Raw genomic sequence first — 13,409 nt, 5'->3', positions numbered from 1 at the left:
GTTTAGCCATTCCCCAACTGATGAGCATTCCTCTTAGTTTCCTGTTCTTTGCCCCTACAAAAAAGAACTTCTAGACTGATTTCAGAAATCCTGGAAAGACTTACATGAACTGATGCTAAGTGAGGTGAGTAGAACCAGAAAAAAAAAAACACTGTACATAGTAACAGCAAGATAATGTGGTGATCAACTATGACAGACTTAGTTCTTCTGAGCAATTCGGTGATCCACAACATTTCCAATAGACTTAGAAAGGAAAATGCTATCTTTATCCAGAGAAAGAAATATGGAGACTAAATGCAGATTATACTATTTTCATCATTTTTTTGTTTTTTTTTTCTTTCTCATTATTTTCCCCTTTTGTTCTGATTTTTCTTTTTACAATATGACTAATATGGAAATATGTTTAAAAGATTGTATACAGTATGGCTTATATCAGGTTGCTTGCTATCTTGGGGAGGGGGAGGTCAGGAAGGGAAAAAGAAAAATATTTGGAAGTCAAAATTGGATGTTGAAAACTATAGTTATATCTTTACTAATTGGAAAAAGTAAAATGTTGTTAAGTAGTGGTGGAGGTGAGAACTGCTATAAATATTTTGGTACATAAGCTTCTTTTTTTTCTCTCTCTCTTGACTCTCAAAGGTGTGTAGACTTAGTAACAATATCACTGGCTCAAAGGGTATATAGTTTAATAATTCCTAATAGTGCCTATTCTCTACTATGCTAAGTTATGAGAATAAAAAAAAATTAGCACAAGGTAGTCCCAGCTCTTAAGTAGCTCATAATCTCACAAGGAAGACAACATTCAGACAACAATGTGTGTATGAATATATGCAGTATGTATGTATATGTGTATATATGTATGTGGCTGTGTCAGATGTACTGTTGAAATGACTTATACCTTGATCTATTCTGTAATCTGTCAAAGATCCCTACCATGAAATTTCATACTTCATGTACTGGGAGATGATAACTCTCACAAATTCATCAAACATCTATGTCCTGTATAGTACTTTCTTAGATTCTTAAGCATACCTATGTTAGAAAGACAATCAGCAACCACAGGATTCTTATTGTTAACAAATTGGAATGGATTTAGAATGAGATGGCTTAAATTGTTTTTTTAACCTGTCACAATATTCTTATAGCTTGGATTGGCTGACATCCTCTTAGTGTCAATCTTGGATTTGTTATTTCTCTCAGCTCTGAATTTTTCATCCTCACAATCAAGAAGGGAGCTAGTCAGTTCTCTTCATTTGCTAAGATGATCGGCAAAAGCTTTTATATGTATTTTCCAATCCAACAGTATTTTGTGGTAGTTAAGGTATTTAGTCATCCATTATAGATCTTTTTATTCCAGCTTAGCTTTGGTTCAGGAGTCTACTGGTTTTGACATTCATTCTCTATTTCTTTACTTTTCAGAAAAATTATACCACAACTTTGATACCTAATGAAACTCTGCAATGGTGTTGGCATTCGGCACTGCCTTTAGAATGTACTTCCCATTTTGTAAGAATCAGAAGTATGGTGGATGATGAAAGATTCCCAGAGTTTAAGATTTGGAGTTCCTGGAGCTCATGGGTAAAATCCGAAGGTAAGAAGAAAAAGACTTTTAAAACATGGTCTCGATATTAAATGATCCATTGCCAGATGAGTGTTCAAACTAGTAACTCTAGAGGTTTCCATGAATCAAAGATTTAGAGCTAGAAGGGACCTCTTTTTTTTTTTTTTTTTTTTTTTTTTTTTTTTTTTTTTTGGACAAGGGAACTGAGGACAACGGAAAAGTAATTGATTTGTCCAAGTTCACACATTTAGGAAACATAAAAAGTACAATGTGAACCCAATTAGTCACTTAAGCCCTCTAATCCTCAGTTACCTCATGAAGTTGTTAGTAAAACACTTTATAAGCTGTAAAGTACCACATAAAGTGGATTGTTAGCTTTGATATTTCTGTTTTAATTTTTTTGCCATTATTACTATTCTTTCTGTGCTGTTAGTAAGAAGGCTCCAAAAGCTTACCTATGTTCATATTTTCACCCACCATTAAAATCATTTCTTTAGATTATGATAATTTATTTCTAGGTGAACTAAAACTCCATCAGGATTAGTTTATCAAAAGAACTCATTTCAGAAAATAGGATCTTTAAGGAATAGAAGTCCAGTCATATACATATTGAAAGGACAATGTGTATGGAGTTTTTGAAAAACTCTGATAAATAGGATAATTGTCTAGAAGTACAGGAAACTTAGTCAGGAGCAGGCTGGAGAGAGGGCTTGAGCAGCATGAAGATATCAGTTTCTGATTATCTAGAACCACAGACATGCTTAACTTTATTCTCACTTTCCTAGAGCCCAGCCCTGCACAGTTTCATAGCCACAGTAGAAACTTGAGATTTTTTTCGTGATTTTAATGGCACTAGTATAATTAATGCAATTATGTAATAGCTTTCATAACTTGGTTTTCCAGGTTTTTTTCCCTTTAAACAATTTAAATAAACAGCATCTTTTCCCCTAAAGAGTAACTTGCTTCTTATAAATAAAAAATAGCTGGACTAGTAAGGAAATGATAGTTTTAGGTTGCTATGTAGTTTTTTGAGGAATATTTAATTAATGAGGGGAATGATCATATAGTTTCAAAATCTTTTTAAAAAAATTATGGTTTTTCATTTGTCTTTTTCCCAACCTCTATTTCTTTGCAGAGGTGTGTTGTTCATGGGTATAGAACAGAATATATATTACATATATATCACATTTTTGATACATCAAGTAATAATTTTGCTAATTCCTTCTCCTTCCCCAAAAATCCTTTTTTGCAAAGTGTAGTTCTTTGACAAGGAAAAAGGAGAGGAATACAGTGGGAAATCTAGGTGATGATGTAACAACAAAAGATAAAATAAACATCTATTAAAAGTTATACTAAACTTATTTGACCCAAATAAATTGATATTTTAAAGCTATGGGATACTGGGACTTCTTTTAAAGTATTGTACTGAAATGCCCCTACAGCTATAGCTTCAAGTTATCTTAATCCAACTCTTCTTGCTTCAGTGATGTGCCTTTAAAAATAGTGAACACCAACTTCTCCAGATTTCTTCAGGGATTCTGGCAGGCTGGATTATAGTTGGATGCTTGGTGCTGCTTGCTATCTCATCTCCATGACATGTATTAAAGCATCAAAACCAGACTTGGGATCTCAGATGGTTTGGGTTTGAGTCCTGGCTCTGACATTTTACTAGTGGTAATGTTGGGCAAGTTATTTTTCCTCTCTGAGTCTCATACTGAAAATGGAAGTAATAATTTGTACTTCCTACCCCACAGGGTGGTTGTGGGGACAACATCTGTATAGAGTTCTAGAAAGAAATGTGGGACTATCATTGTTATTACACAAAAATGTGCATGAAATTCTGACTTGATTTTTTGTTGTGTCTTGTAGGGAAGGACTCCTCAGGCCAATATCACATTTTTCCTGTTGATAAAATATATGTTGAAGAAGATTCCAGTGTCACCTTTTGCTGCATTTCCAAGACAGATAATGAGAAAGTAGACTTTTTATATGAAGGAAAATTAAGTCAGGGAACAAAACTGAGCCCTCGTATGACAATGTTTGAAGTGAATAATGTTTCCTTTGTTAGAAGGCAAGGATCAAATGCCATCTGTAACTTTCATTCTCCCAAATCAGAAATTGTAGGAGTTGTCCTATATATAGCAGGTAAGGACTTAGACTTTAATTGATTTCTTTTTCTCCTGAGGCAATTGGGGTTAAGTGACTTGCCTGGGGTCACAAGCTAGGACATGTTGAGTGTCTGACTCCAGTCCTCCAGACTTCAGGGCAGGTACTCTATCTACTATTCCACCTATCTGCCTCTTTTTAATGAAATGTATTTATTACCTCTATTTTCCAAAGAGAAAAGCATGTATGTGTGTGTGTATCTGTATATACATATGCACACACCTATATTATATGTGTATGTCACATCATCCATATGAAGAACTCACTCGTGGTTGAGCAAACTTGTATGTCCATCCCTCCCCAGCTTTCAAGGCAAAATCAGAATATGTTATAAAGTCCAGAGGTACCACATTCCAATTCTTAATGATTTTCTTTAGCTGATAAAAACATTAACATCCTTATATAGAAACCCACAGAAAATAAACTAAGTGAACTTAATCTTAAGAAATGCTTACTTCCTCCTCCTTCTTCCCTTCCTCTTCTTCGTTCTTCTCCTCCTCTTCCACACCATCACTACCGTCATCTTCCTCTTTCTCTTTCTCCTGCTTCAGTTGAAGCAATCCATCCTGATGCCTCTTTTGTGGAGTGGTGACTGAGGATACTTCTGGACTTGACATGACCAATGAAAAGTCTAAGAAAAAAGTCAAGACTGAAAACAATGACCACATTAATTTGAAGATGGCAGGGCAAGTTGAATCAATGTGCAATTTAAAATTAAGAGACACGTGCCATTTAGTAAATTACTGAAAACCTATTGTGAATGACAGGTTTTGTCAATGAGGAAGATCAAATTCCAATTTGATACACAACCAATCAATGAAACCAATCAACTGCACAATTGGAAATGGAGGATAAAGATACAATTAATGTATTCCAGCTTCAGACAGGGGGCATTTACTAAAAAGACAACCTTCAACTCTTCTCCAGAACTGTGCTCCCAAGGAAAACAATATATTCATAATTAGAAAACCAAGATTTGGTTCATCCACGTCCTGCAGTATTGTTTTCTCTCTTCTTTGATTCCTTTCCCCTATTCTTTTATTGTATGTAAAGTAACTGGTGTATGTGCACAGGCATAATGCATATTTTTAAAAACTAAATGGCCAAAGGTATGTTTTGGTAAACATCAAATGGAGAGAGGGAGGGAAAAACAAACTGATTCTGTGAAAATATCCCTTTCATTCAACTTTTATCTTTATATTCCAGTAAGCTATTTTGTTCTCACTGTTTAACAACAACAAAAAAGACTCACCAAAAAAATCCTTGCATACCTTATTTGAATGAATAATTTCAATGTTTTTCTTTTATCATTCAGTTATTATACCAATTCTTTCCTTTCAATAAAGATCCTGTCCCCACCTTCACTAGCCAATATGAGTAAAAGAATTGGGGCTGAAGTTGGGTCTTCAGGACTATCTTCCCCCAGAACCATATGATATGCAAAGCTTGATGAGAGGGCTGGGAAGGTATGACTTGGAGGAGGGTCCAGAATTTACTCAGAGTCTTTCCTGGAAGGAGAGGAAGAAAGAGAATGCTTTCTATATTTGATCTGTTTATACATTTTCTCATCTTTTCTCAGTTTCTTGTCTTTCACTATGTCTGCTTCCACTGTTCCTGGAAGAATAGAATTCATAGAAAGTACATCAAAGCTAGGAAGTAGATAGCATGAGTACTCTGGCTGCTGCCCAAGCTCAAGAGCATTACTAGGAAGATAAACTGAATTCCCTGAGAAACTCCCTGGTGAATTATGGAAGGCATAAGAGGATATATAGGATTGGTTAATGTTGGTTGGACAGAATTAGTTCCCTTAAGGTTCCTAGAGGTATATGGAAACCTCAAGAGAGTATATCCTTGGCTGCCCTGCCTTGAGTGTCTGACATGCTCCTGCTATCCTGTTGCTGATCTACTCCCATGACCAGAATCCTTCTTCCCCCACCCCTCTTTCCAGTACTACTTCCTAGTCCCATCCCTTTATACACCTTTATACTTTAAAAACACTAAGGGAAATGAACTGGTTTGACATCATTTTGAACAATATTCCATGAAAATTTTCATTTCAAACTTCATATTTGTTTCTTTCCTATTAGACACACTAAAAAATTCTGTGTTGGTTTTAGACATATTATCAATCTATCATTAACATCTGTTGCTCATGGCTATCCTAACACATTTTTTATTGTTCTGTTCCTTCATTCTGCTATTCCATGCTGGAAGACTTTCATCTCCTAGGACCCACATGTGGCTTTATGTTGGGTTGCTGGGCTACATTCAACATTTATAACTCTTCCTCACCTGATAAGGGACTGTTATCAGCCCTGGGGTTATGTGTTTCCTGGAACAGGTGAGGAAATGTGCCTCACCATCACAATTGAAAAAAAAACCTAGATTTCCAGGGAACCTAACATAAGGTAAAGTCCAAATTTGTCCTTTGTCCTTGGTTTCTCACTGACATTACCTAGACTCTTAACAAAATCACTCTGACTCTTAACAATTCATGTGCATATGTATGTACATGTTTTATATATACACATATATATCCATAAATACAGATGTGTATATATATATATGTGTGTGTGTATATATACATATGTATATGTGTAAATACATATATATATATATATATACACAGAAGTCCATAGAAATATGTATAGAGAGACAGAGAGACAGAGATAGAGACAGAGACAGAGACAGAGAAATAGATTAAATCACTGAAGAATCATAAAGTTCTCTTTCAAAGTTTCATAGTTTATGGAGGTAGCATGTGTTGTTTTGGGATTTCACCAAGGTTAGATTCCATCATACTAGAACGATTAAAAACATGCCTGCTTTCTGGCAACCAGCCTAGCCAAATAGAGAGAGATCTGTCATCAGTGAGCTGGCTACTTAACGATGAATTTTTTGGTCATGGTAGAGAATGAAAGGAAGGAAAAAAACATAGTATTTTTATTATTAAATGTATAATTATATACTAATTATATAATATGTTTATTAATATATACTTATATATCTACAACACAAATATATATTGTTATAATATTAATTGCCTAATAACTATTCACTTACCAAATACAATGCCTGTATGATCTCATTTGCACTTCATATGAGGTAGATAGGACAGATGATATCTTCCCTTTTACAGAGGACAAAACTGAGGGCTAGAGAAATTAAATTATGTGCCCATGAGCATGTACCTATGAGAGCACAGAGCTAGGACTTATGATTTCAGATCTAGTGACTTTCTATTGCTTCTTGTCACAGCTTAGGATAGTCATCCCTATTTTCTACCCAGAGAATTGTTATAGGAATATGATAGCGATTGGACCTGGAAGGGCAGGTGACCTGAATGCTATCAAATCACCCTGAATTCCAAGGAGCTGATCTATTGTTATTCAATTTCAGGGAAACTTAGTGCCTAGATCTGTAGATACTGTATCATTACTAACACAGTGTTTATATTCCCTGTGTTTAAACTTCATTTTATCAACAGCTTTTGTTTGTGCTCATAGGAGAACTAGAAGAGCCCAAGAATTTTTCTTGTCAAACTCGGGATTTACAGACCTTGAACTGTACATGGGATCCAGGAAGAGATATATTATTGCCAGAGGATCTTATTCCAACCAACTACAGTTTGTTTGAATGGCAAGTCATGTCTTTGGTTGAAGTTTGGTAGTATTCTAGCTTTCCCTATACAGGATGCAGAGTTAAGCTGAAAGCTTCCCTGAGATATTACAGAAAGCTGAAACAAATATGCCAAACTGCCAGCTTCTGAAGGGTTACTGGTTTGTTCTGGCAAAGTTTATTAAAAATTTTGCTAAATCGAATGTAGCCCAACAACCAAACATAAAGAAAAGCTGCAAATCCAAGGGAGAATCCAATCTAATTCACAACTTGGGTCTACCTAATTTCCCACTTTTCTTATACTGGCGTGATGTTTATAATTAATTCTAGAACCCTTTAAAATCTATGAAGTACTTTGTAATTATGTCTCATTTGATTCTCAAAAGAATCTTGTGGGATTAGTACCACACGCTTCTCCATTTTGCTAATGATAAAAACAGAATTGTAGAAATTAAGTCATTTTCCCAAAGTCACAGTTGTGTGATCTGGAACTCAAATCCAGGTCTTCTTATTCCAAGTCTGGTGATCTTTGTGAAAGTTACAAAATTCTTTGGCCAATAGAAATTAATGGAAGTTCTAAAAAACCACAAAGAAGAAATGGGAGCACCTTATTGTAAAATAACTATTATTCCTATTATGCTTTAAGATTTATAAGCTGCTTTACAATGATCTTATTTGATCCTCACAACAGCCAAGTGCTATTATTATCCTTGTTTTACAGAAGAGGATACTGAGACAGAGGTTAAGAGATTTAAATCCAGGCCTTCCTGACTCCAGGCTCAGTGCTCTATCTAGTGTACGACATCATGGTTTTTTGTAAAAAATATAAAATTTACCCAAAAATTGTTTAAAATTTTATTTTTATTCTCCATAATTTTCAGTGGGGAAACAACTGGACATCAGCCCTTGTTCAATTTGGAACATTCTGGATGTGCTCCTTAGGCAGGAACAGGTCTGCTTCAACCAAAATTATATTATTGTAATTATTTTTTTGTTTGTTTGTTTTAAAGGTTTTCCCAGAAAAAAGTCAGCTGCGTTCATAGAAATTGGTGTATTTGGCAACTAACCTCTGACATACAGGACATGTATAACTTCACACTGACAGCTGAAAATAAACTAAGAAAAAGAAGAGTGGACATTCTCTTTAATGTAACTCAACAAGGTAAAAATATGAATACAGCAAAGTCAACTGTATAATTTCTCTCTTCAAATCTTTATCCAACATGTAACATGTGCTTGCTCACACTCTTACTTTATTGTATACAAACACATACATATACATAGATACATACACATTCACACACACATATACCCATGTACTCATATAATACACACATGTATACAATGCACACACATATACACATGTACAATACCCAATGGCATGCATAGTATATATACCTATGAACATACACATATAATGCATACATGTAAACAAGGCATATCTATGAATACATGTATGTGTATGCAGACACATACATACACATTCCTATACACATACATTCATGGACATATACACAATACATATTCAAGTGCATATACATGTATCTACATGTACACATATATAGAAATATGCATGTATAGTCATATACCTACAAAATACACAGATGCACAACTATACACACATATATATGCCATGCAACTATACACATTACATATAATACATATGCACACATGTACACAGAGGCATCTATATATGTAATACATATAAACACTTATACATATATATACTACATATGTATATATATATATATATACACATAAATAATATATATAAGCATACACATATCTAAATATAGGCATATATACATACATACAAACAAAGATGCTGACATATGAACACATACATATACAGTCATATACCTATATACATAGATATGCACAATACATGTTTATGCACACATGTACCTATATATACATACATATACACACTGTATATATAATACACTTAAATACACACATATATACATATTGCACACAATGTACCATGCACATATACACAAATCTATATATGCACATGTATAAACATATACACAGGACACACATATAATACATATAAGCACACATGTATATATATACACACCCATGCATATACACACATATACATGCATTTATATTCACAAATAGATTTCTTTACATACACACACACACACACACACACACACATTCATTTCTTCAGGATCTAAGGTACAGCGAAAGAGGCACTGACGCTACCATCAGAGGGTCACAGACAATGAGGGAACTCTGGGTGAAGTATAAGACTCTTCAGCCCAGAGGGAACCTGCTAACAATGTCAGGTTCAGTTCCCAGTCTCCCCTAAGGACTGTAGGCCTTCCTGAGAAGTCAAGGGGCAGTGATAAATGTTGTGATTGAAGCATAGTGATACCAGGTCAAAGTGATACCAGGTGGCAATTACACACAATAACAAGTTGTTTATGTGGTTCCACATACGCAATATATGCTTAGCTCATGCCCAGTGTTGTCTTGGTTATAAGAGGGTATTAGGGCACATTAAAGGGTAAGACCTTGGAATAAACAGACTCCATATTTCCACCATCCTCGGGAGTCTTGCCTCATCACTCCTCCACTAAGATGGTATGTTTTGCTATCCCAACTTGAGGGTCTGGAAAACAGGACACAACAAGAGGACCTATTTTTTCATCTATTCTGTTCTGTTTCTTATGTGATTCTGGACAAATCATTTAATTTTTCTGGATTACTCTTCATTCCCTCAAATGTAAAATGAGAAAGAGGTTTGAACTAGATCTTTGAGATGTCTTCCAGCTCTAGTGCTATGAATGATTCTATGATAAGGTTTCTCTTAAATCAAGTTTTAATGTTAGCAATCCTCCATTACTTAATAACATTTTCTTCTCACTGGAGAATTAGAAGCAACAATCCTCCCCTACTTACAATCTTCTCTTCCTGCTCAGTTATCATATTATTTTGATTTGCCAAATGACTTCCCTATATGCATTGTACCTTAATCATGTCATAGTTATTATAGAAAATGTTTTTTAGGGAGAAGGGAAGATGTTTTCCTAAAAGAAGATATTACATACCTAGTGTCATTTTCTTATTTTGGATGGAGATATTTGATTAGTTTTTATGCTAAAATAACCAAAAGTTAAGTCAGTCAAGTCAAGAAATATTTGCTGAATACTTTGTGCTAGGAACAGCTATAATTAATAATTTAGAGGATTTTTTAAATATGGCAATTAATATCTTCAATTTTTTCCTCTGAAAATTGCTTGTTTATATCCTTTGACTATCCAATTAGAGAATGGCTCTTTTTCTTGTAAATTTGATTTAGTTCTTTATAAATAAAACCTTTGTCAGATAAACTTGTAAAGATTTTTTTATCCAAATTTTCTGCTTTTCTTTTAGCAGCATTGATTTTGTTTGTGCAAAATCTGTCTAATTGTATGTAATCGAAATTACCTATTTTGCCTCCCATGAACCTTTCTAGCTCTTGTTTGGTCATTAATCCTTCCCCTTTCCATTGATCTGACAGATAATTTTTTTTTCATGTTTCTCTAATCTAATCTAATATATTGGTCACCTTCATGTCCAAATCATCTACCCATTTTGAGCTTATATTGGTCTCCATATGAGATACTGGTCTCTATCTAATTTCTGTCATATTATTTTCTAGTTTTCTCAAGAATTTTTATTGAATAGAGAATTCTTGCCCCAATAGTTAAAATCTTTGTGTTTATCACCATTAACTTATTTTGCTCATTTATTTGCTTCTGAAAAATTGTATGTCTAATATATTCCACTGATCAGTCCCTTTCAGTCCCTTTATTTCTTACCCAGGATCAAATTGTTTTGATGATTACAGCTTTGTCCTATAGTATGGTACTGCAAGATCCTATTCGTTCTGATTTTTCTTAAGATGACTTTCTAGCCACTATGACAAATGAATGGTTTAATCTACTTTTACCAGAATTAGTAAGAATTTGAGTTTTTTATTTAAAGAACACATTTTTATTTATATTCATTTTTTTTTACTTTCTTAACAGTTCAACCAAAGCTTGTTGGTGAAATATCTATTAAACATGCAAGTGGAACAGAGGCAACACTGAAATGGAAAATTATTCCCAATCAAAAAAGACTCAGTTTTTTGTGTCAGATTGAAGTCTATCATGATGGAAAAGTAATACAGGTAAAAACAAATGGTCCTTGGCTTATGGAATTGAACTGTTGAAAGTTAATTAGATTTTTCTTTTTGACTTCTGTCATCAAAGGGCATATGATGTGTTGTTTGGGATCTCCACTGAAAAGTCTGTGAAATTAATTTCTCATTGTTGAGAGATTTCAGTTCAAATCAGGATAGGTCTGGCCAGAGTTAACTGGGAATTTTGTGTCAAGGTCATGGATCAGAAAATGTCTGTGGGCCAAAGGGAATAAAAGACACTTCATTTCTTTACACATGAAAAGGGCAAGATATTGATCTATGGGGGAAAGATTGAGATTTTGGAAACTTTGGGAGATGGTGAAGACAAGGTGAAGGGGAAACTCACTCCAAGATGACATCTGGAAGCTTTCTATTATAATAATGATGATGCCTGTGGCTGTGGGAAGCTGAATATTTATCACAGAAGTTCTGTTTATCATTTCTTCTTTGATTCTCCAGTACAACACTTCCAACTCTCAATTCACTTTAAGAGAACTACGACCTTATACAGCATATTCAACAAGAGTACGTTGCTGCACTGCCAACCACTTTTGGAAATGGAGTGAGTGGAAAAGCAAAAACTTCATCACAAAAGAAGTTGGTAAGTTTGATCCATAGCATGCAACTCCAAGACATTTGTTGGTTGAGACTTGTCTGCAAGCTCATGGTACTACCTAAAACTTAAATAATGAGAGGAAATCATCAGGGTTTTGTGTTCTAGTTGACATATTTCTAGAAACATTTCCTGTATCAAATACATAATTTTTTAAACTTGGAGGGGGGAGGAAGGTGTTATTGTATGGACCTGTAATTCCATTGGAATCTCCCAATAAGAAAATCTCTTCAATCAATTCAGATCTATTAATTCAGAGCTATTGAAAATGGGGATAGCAAAGTGAACTGTATGATCTTTCTCTTCAAATCTTTACCAATATGTAATATGTTCGCACTCTATGTCTCTCTCTGTCCTCCTCCCCTCTCTGTCTTTTTTAATGTCTCCCTCCTTCTCTCTCTCCTTCCCTCTTTCTCTCCATCCTTCCTGTCTCCCTCTCTCCTTCCTCACCCTCTCTTCCTCAAGCTCTCTCTGTCTTTATGTCTCTCTGTGGTTGTGCCTATCCATCTGTCTCTGCCACTTTCTGTTGCGGAAAGATGCCTGTGGCTGTGAGAAGTTGAATCATAACCTGGGTCACATAGTCAGCATGTGTCAGGCCGGCCTTGGCTCTGTGGATGGTTCTCTAGGCATTATGCAAAGTGAATTATTAATTCATCTTTATATAATATTTTGAAGCTTACAAAACTTTTTCCTTATAACAGAGAGAAGCAGCATGACATTCTACCCAAAATAATCATAGAATCAAAGATTTTAGAGCTTGATCTTGATCTTAGCCTCTCAGATAAGGCAGAGTATTACCATTTTACATATGTGGCTTAGAAAAAGTAATTAGTGATTTACTTAAGGTCATGCAGCTTAGTCTGTACCCTAAAGGAGAAGCAAATCTTGAAAATCCTTTCTCCTAGTGCCATGTATTAGAAACATTGACAGAAAAAAAAATATTTTTTCAGGCTGATAGATCTCTTGATTTTCTGCACAGGATATCACTTTATGAGAGGATCCAAATCAGTTCCAATTGATCAGTAATGAACAGAACTAGCTACACCCAGCAAAAGAACACTGGGAAATGAGTGTGGACCACAACGTAGCATTTACACTCTTTCTGTTATTGTTGGCTTGCATTTTTGTTTTTCTTCCCAGGTTATTTTTACATTCTTTCTAAACCCAATTTTTCTTGTGCAGCAAGATAACTGTATAAATATGTATTAGCATATATTTTAACATATTTAATATGTATGAGACTACCTGCCATCTAGGGGAGGGGATGATGAGAA

The 13,409-nt window shown here is 34.7% G+C and overlaps 1 protein-coding gene and 1 pseudogene across 1 annotated transcript in view; both read left to right on the top strand.

Moving 5' to 3' along the window:
* The window catches only part of OSMR (oncostatin M receptor), a 67,940-nt gene that overhangs the window by 30,350 nt on the left and 24,181 nt on the right, over positions 1 to 13,409 (top strand). The window contains exons 4-9 of the mRNA XM_074282622.1: positions 1,420 to 1,591; positions 3,431 to 3,706; positions 7,234 to 7,366; positions 8,356 to 8,507; positions 11,368 to 11,510; positions 11,982 to 12,123. Of these exons, the coding sequence (XP_074138723.1) occupies positions 1,420 to 1,591; positions 3,431 to 3,706; positions 7,234 to 7,366; positions 8,356 to 8,507; positions 11,368 to 11,510; positions 11,982 to 12,123 (1,018 nt within the window). The remainder of the gene's footprint in view (positions 1 to 1,419; positions 1,592 to 3,430; positions 3,707 to 7,233; positions 7,367 to 8,355; positions 8,508 to 11,367; positions 11,511 to 11,981; positions 12,124 to 13,409) is intronic.
* On the top strand, positions 4,280 to 4,747 carry LOC141551226 (small ubiquitin-related modifier 2 pseudogene; annotated as a pseudogene).

The sequence above is a fragment of the Sminthopsis crassicaudata genome, chromosome 1 (genome assembly GCF_048593235.1).
Source record: "Sminthopsis crassicaudata isolate SCR6 chromosome 1, ASM4859323v1, whole genome shotgun sequence".
Classification (NCBI taxonomy): domain Eukaryota; kingdom Metazoa; phylum Chordata; class Mammalia; order Dasyuromorphia; family Dasyuridae; genus Sminthopsis; species Sminthopsis crassicaudata.
Note: the sequence above shows the minus strand (reverse complement) of the source record. Positions and strands in the feature narration are given on the sequence as shown.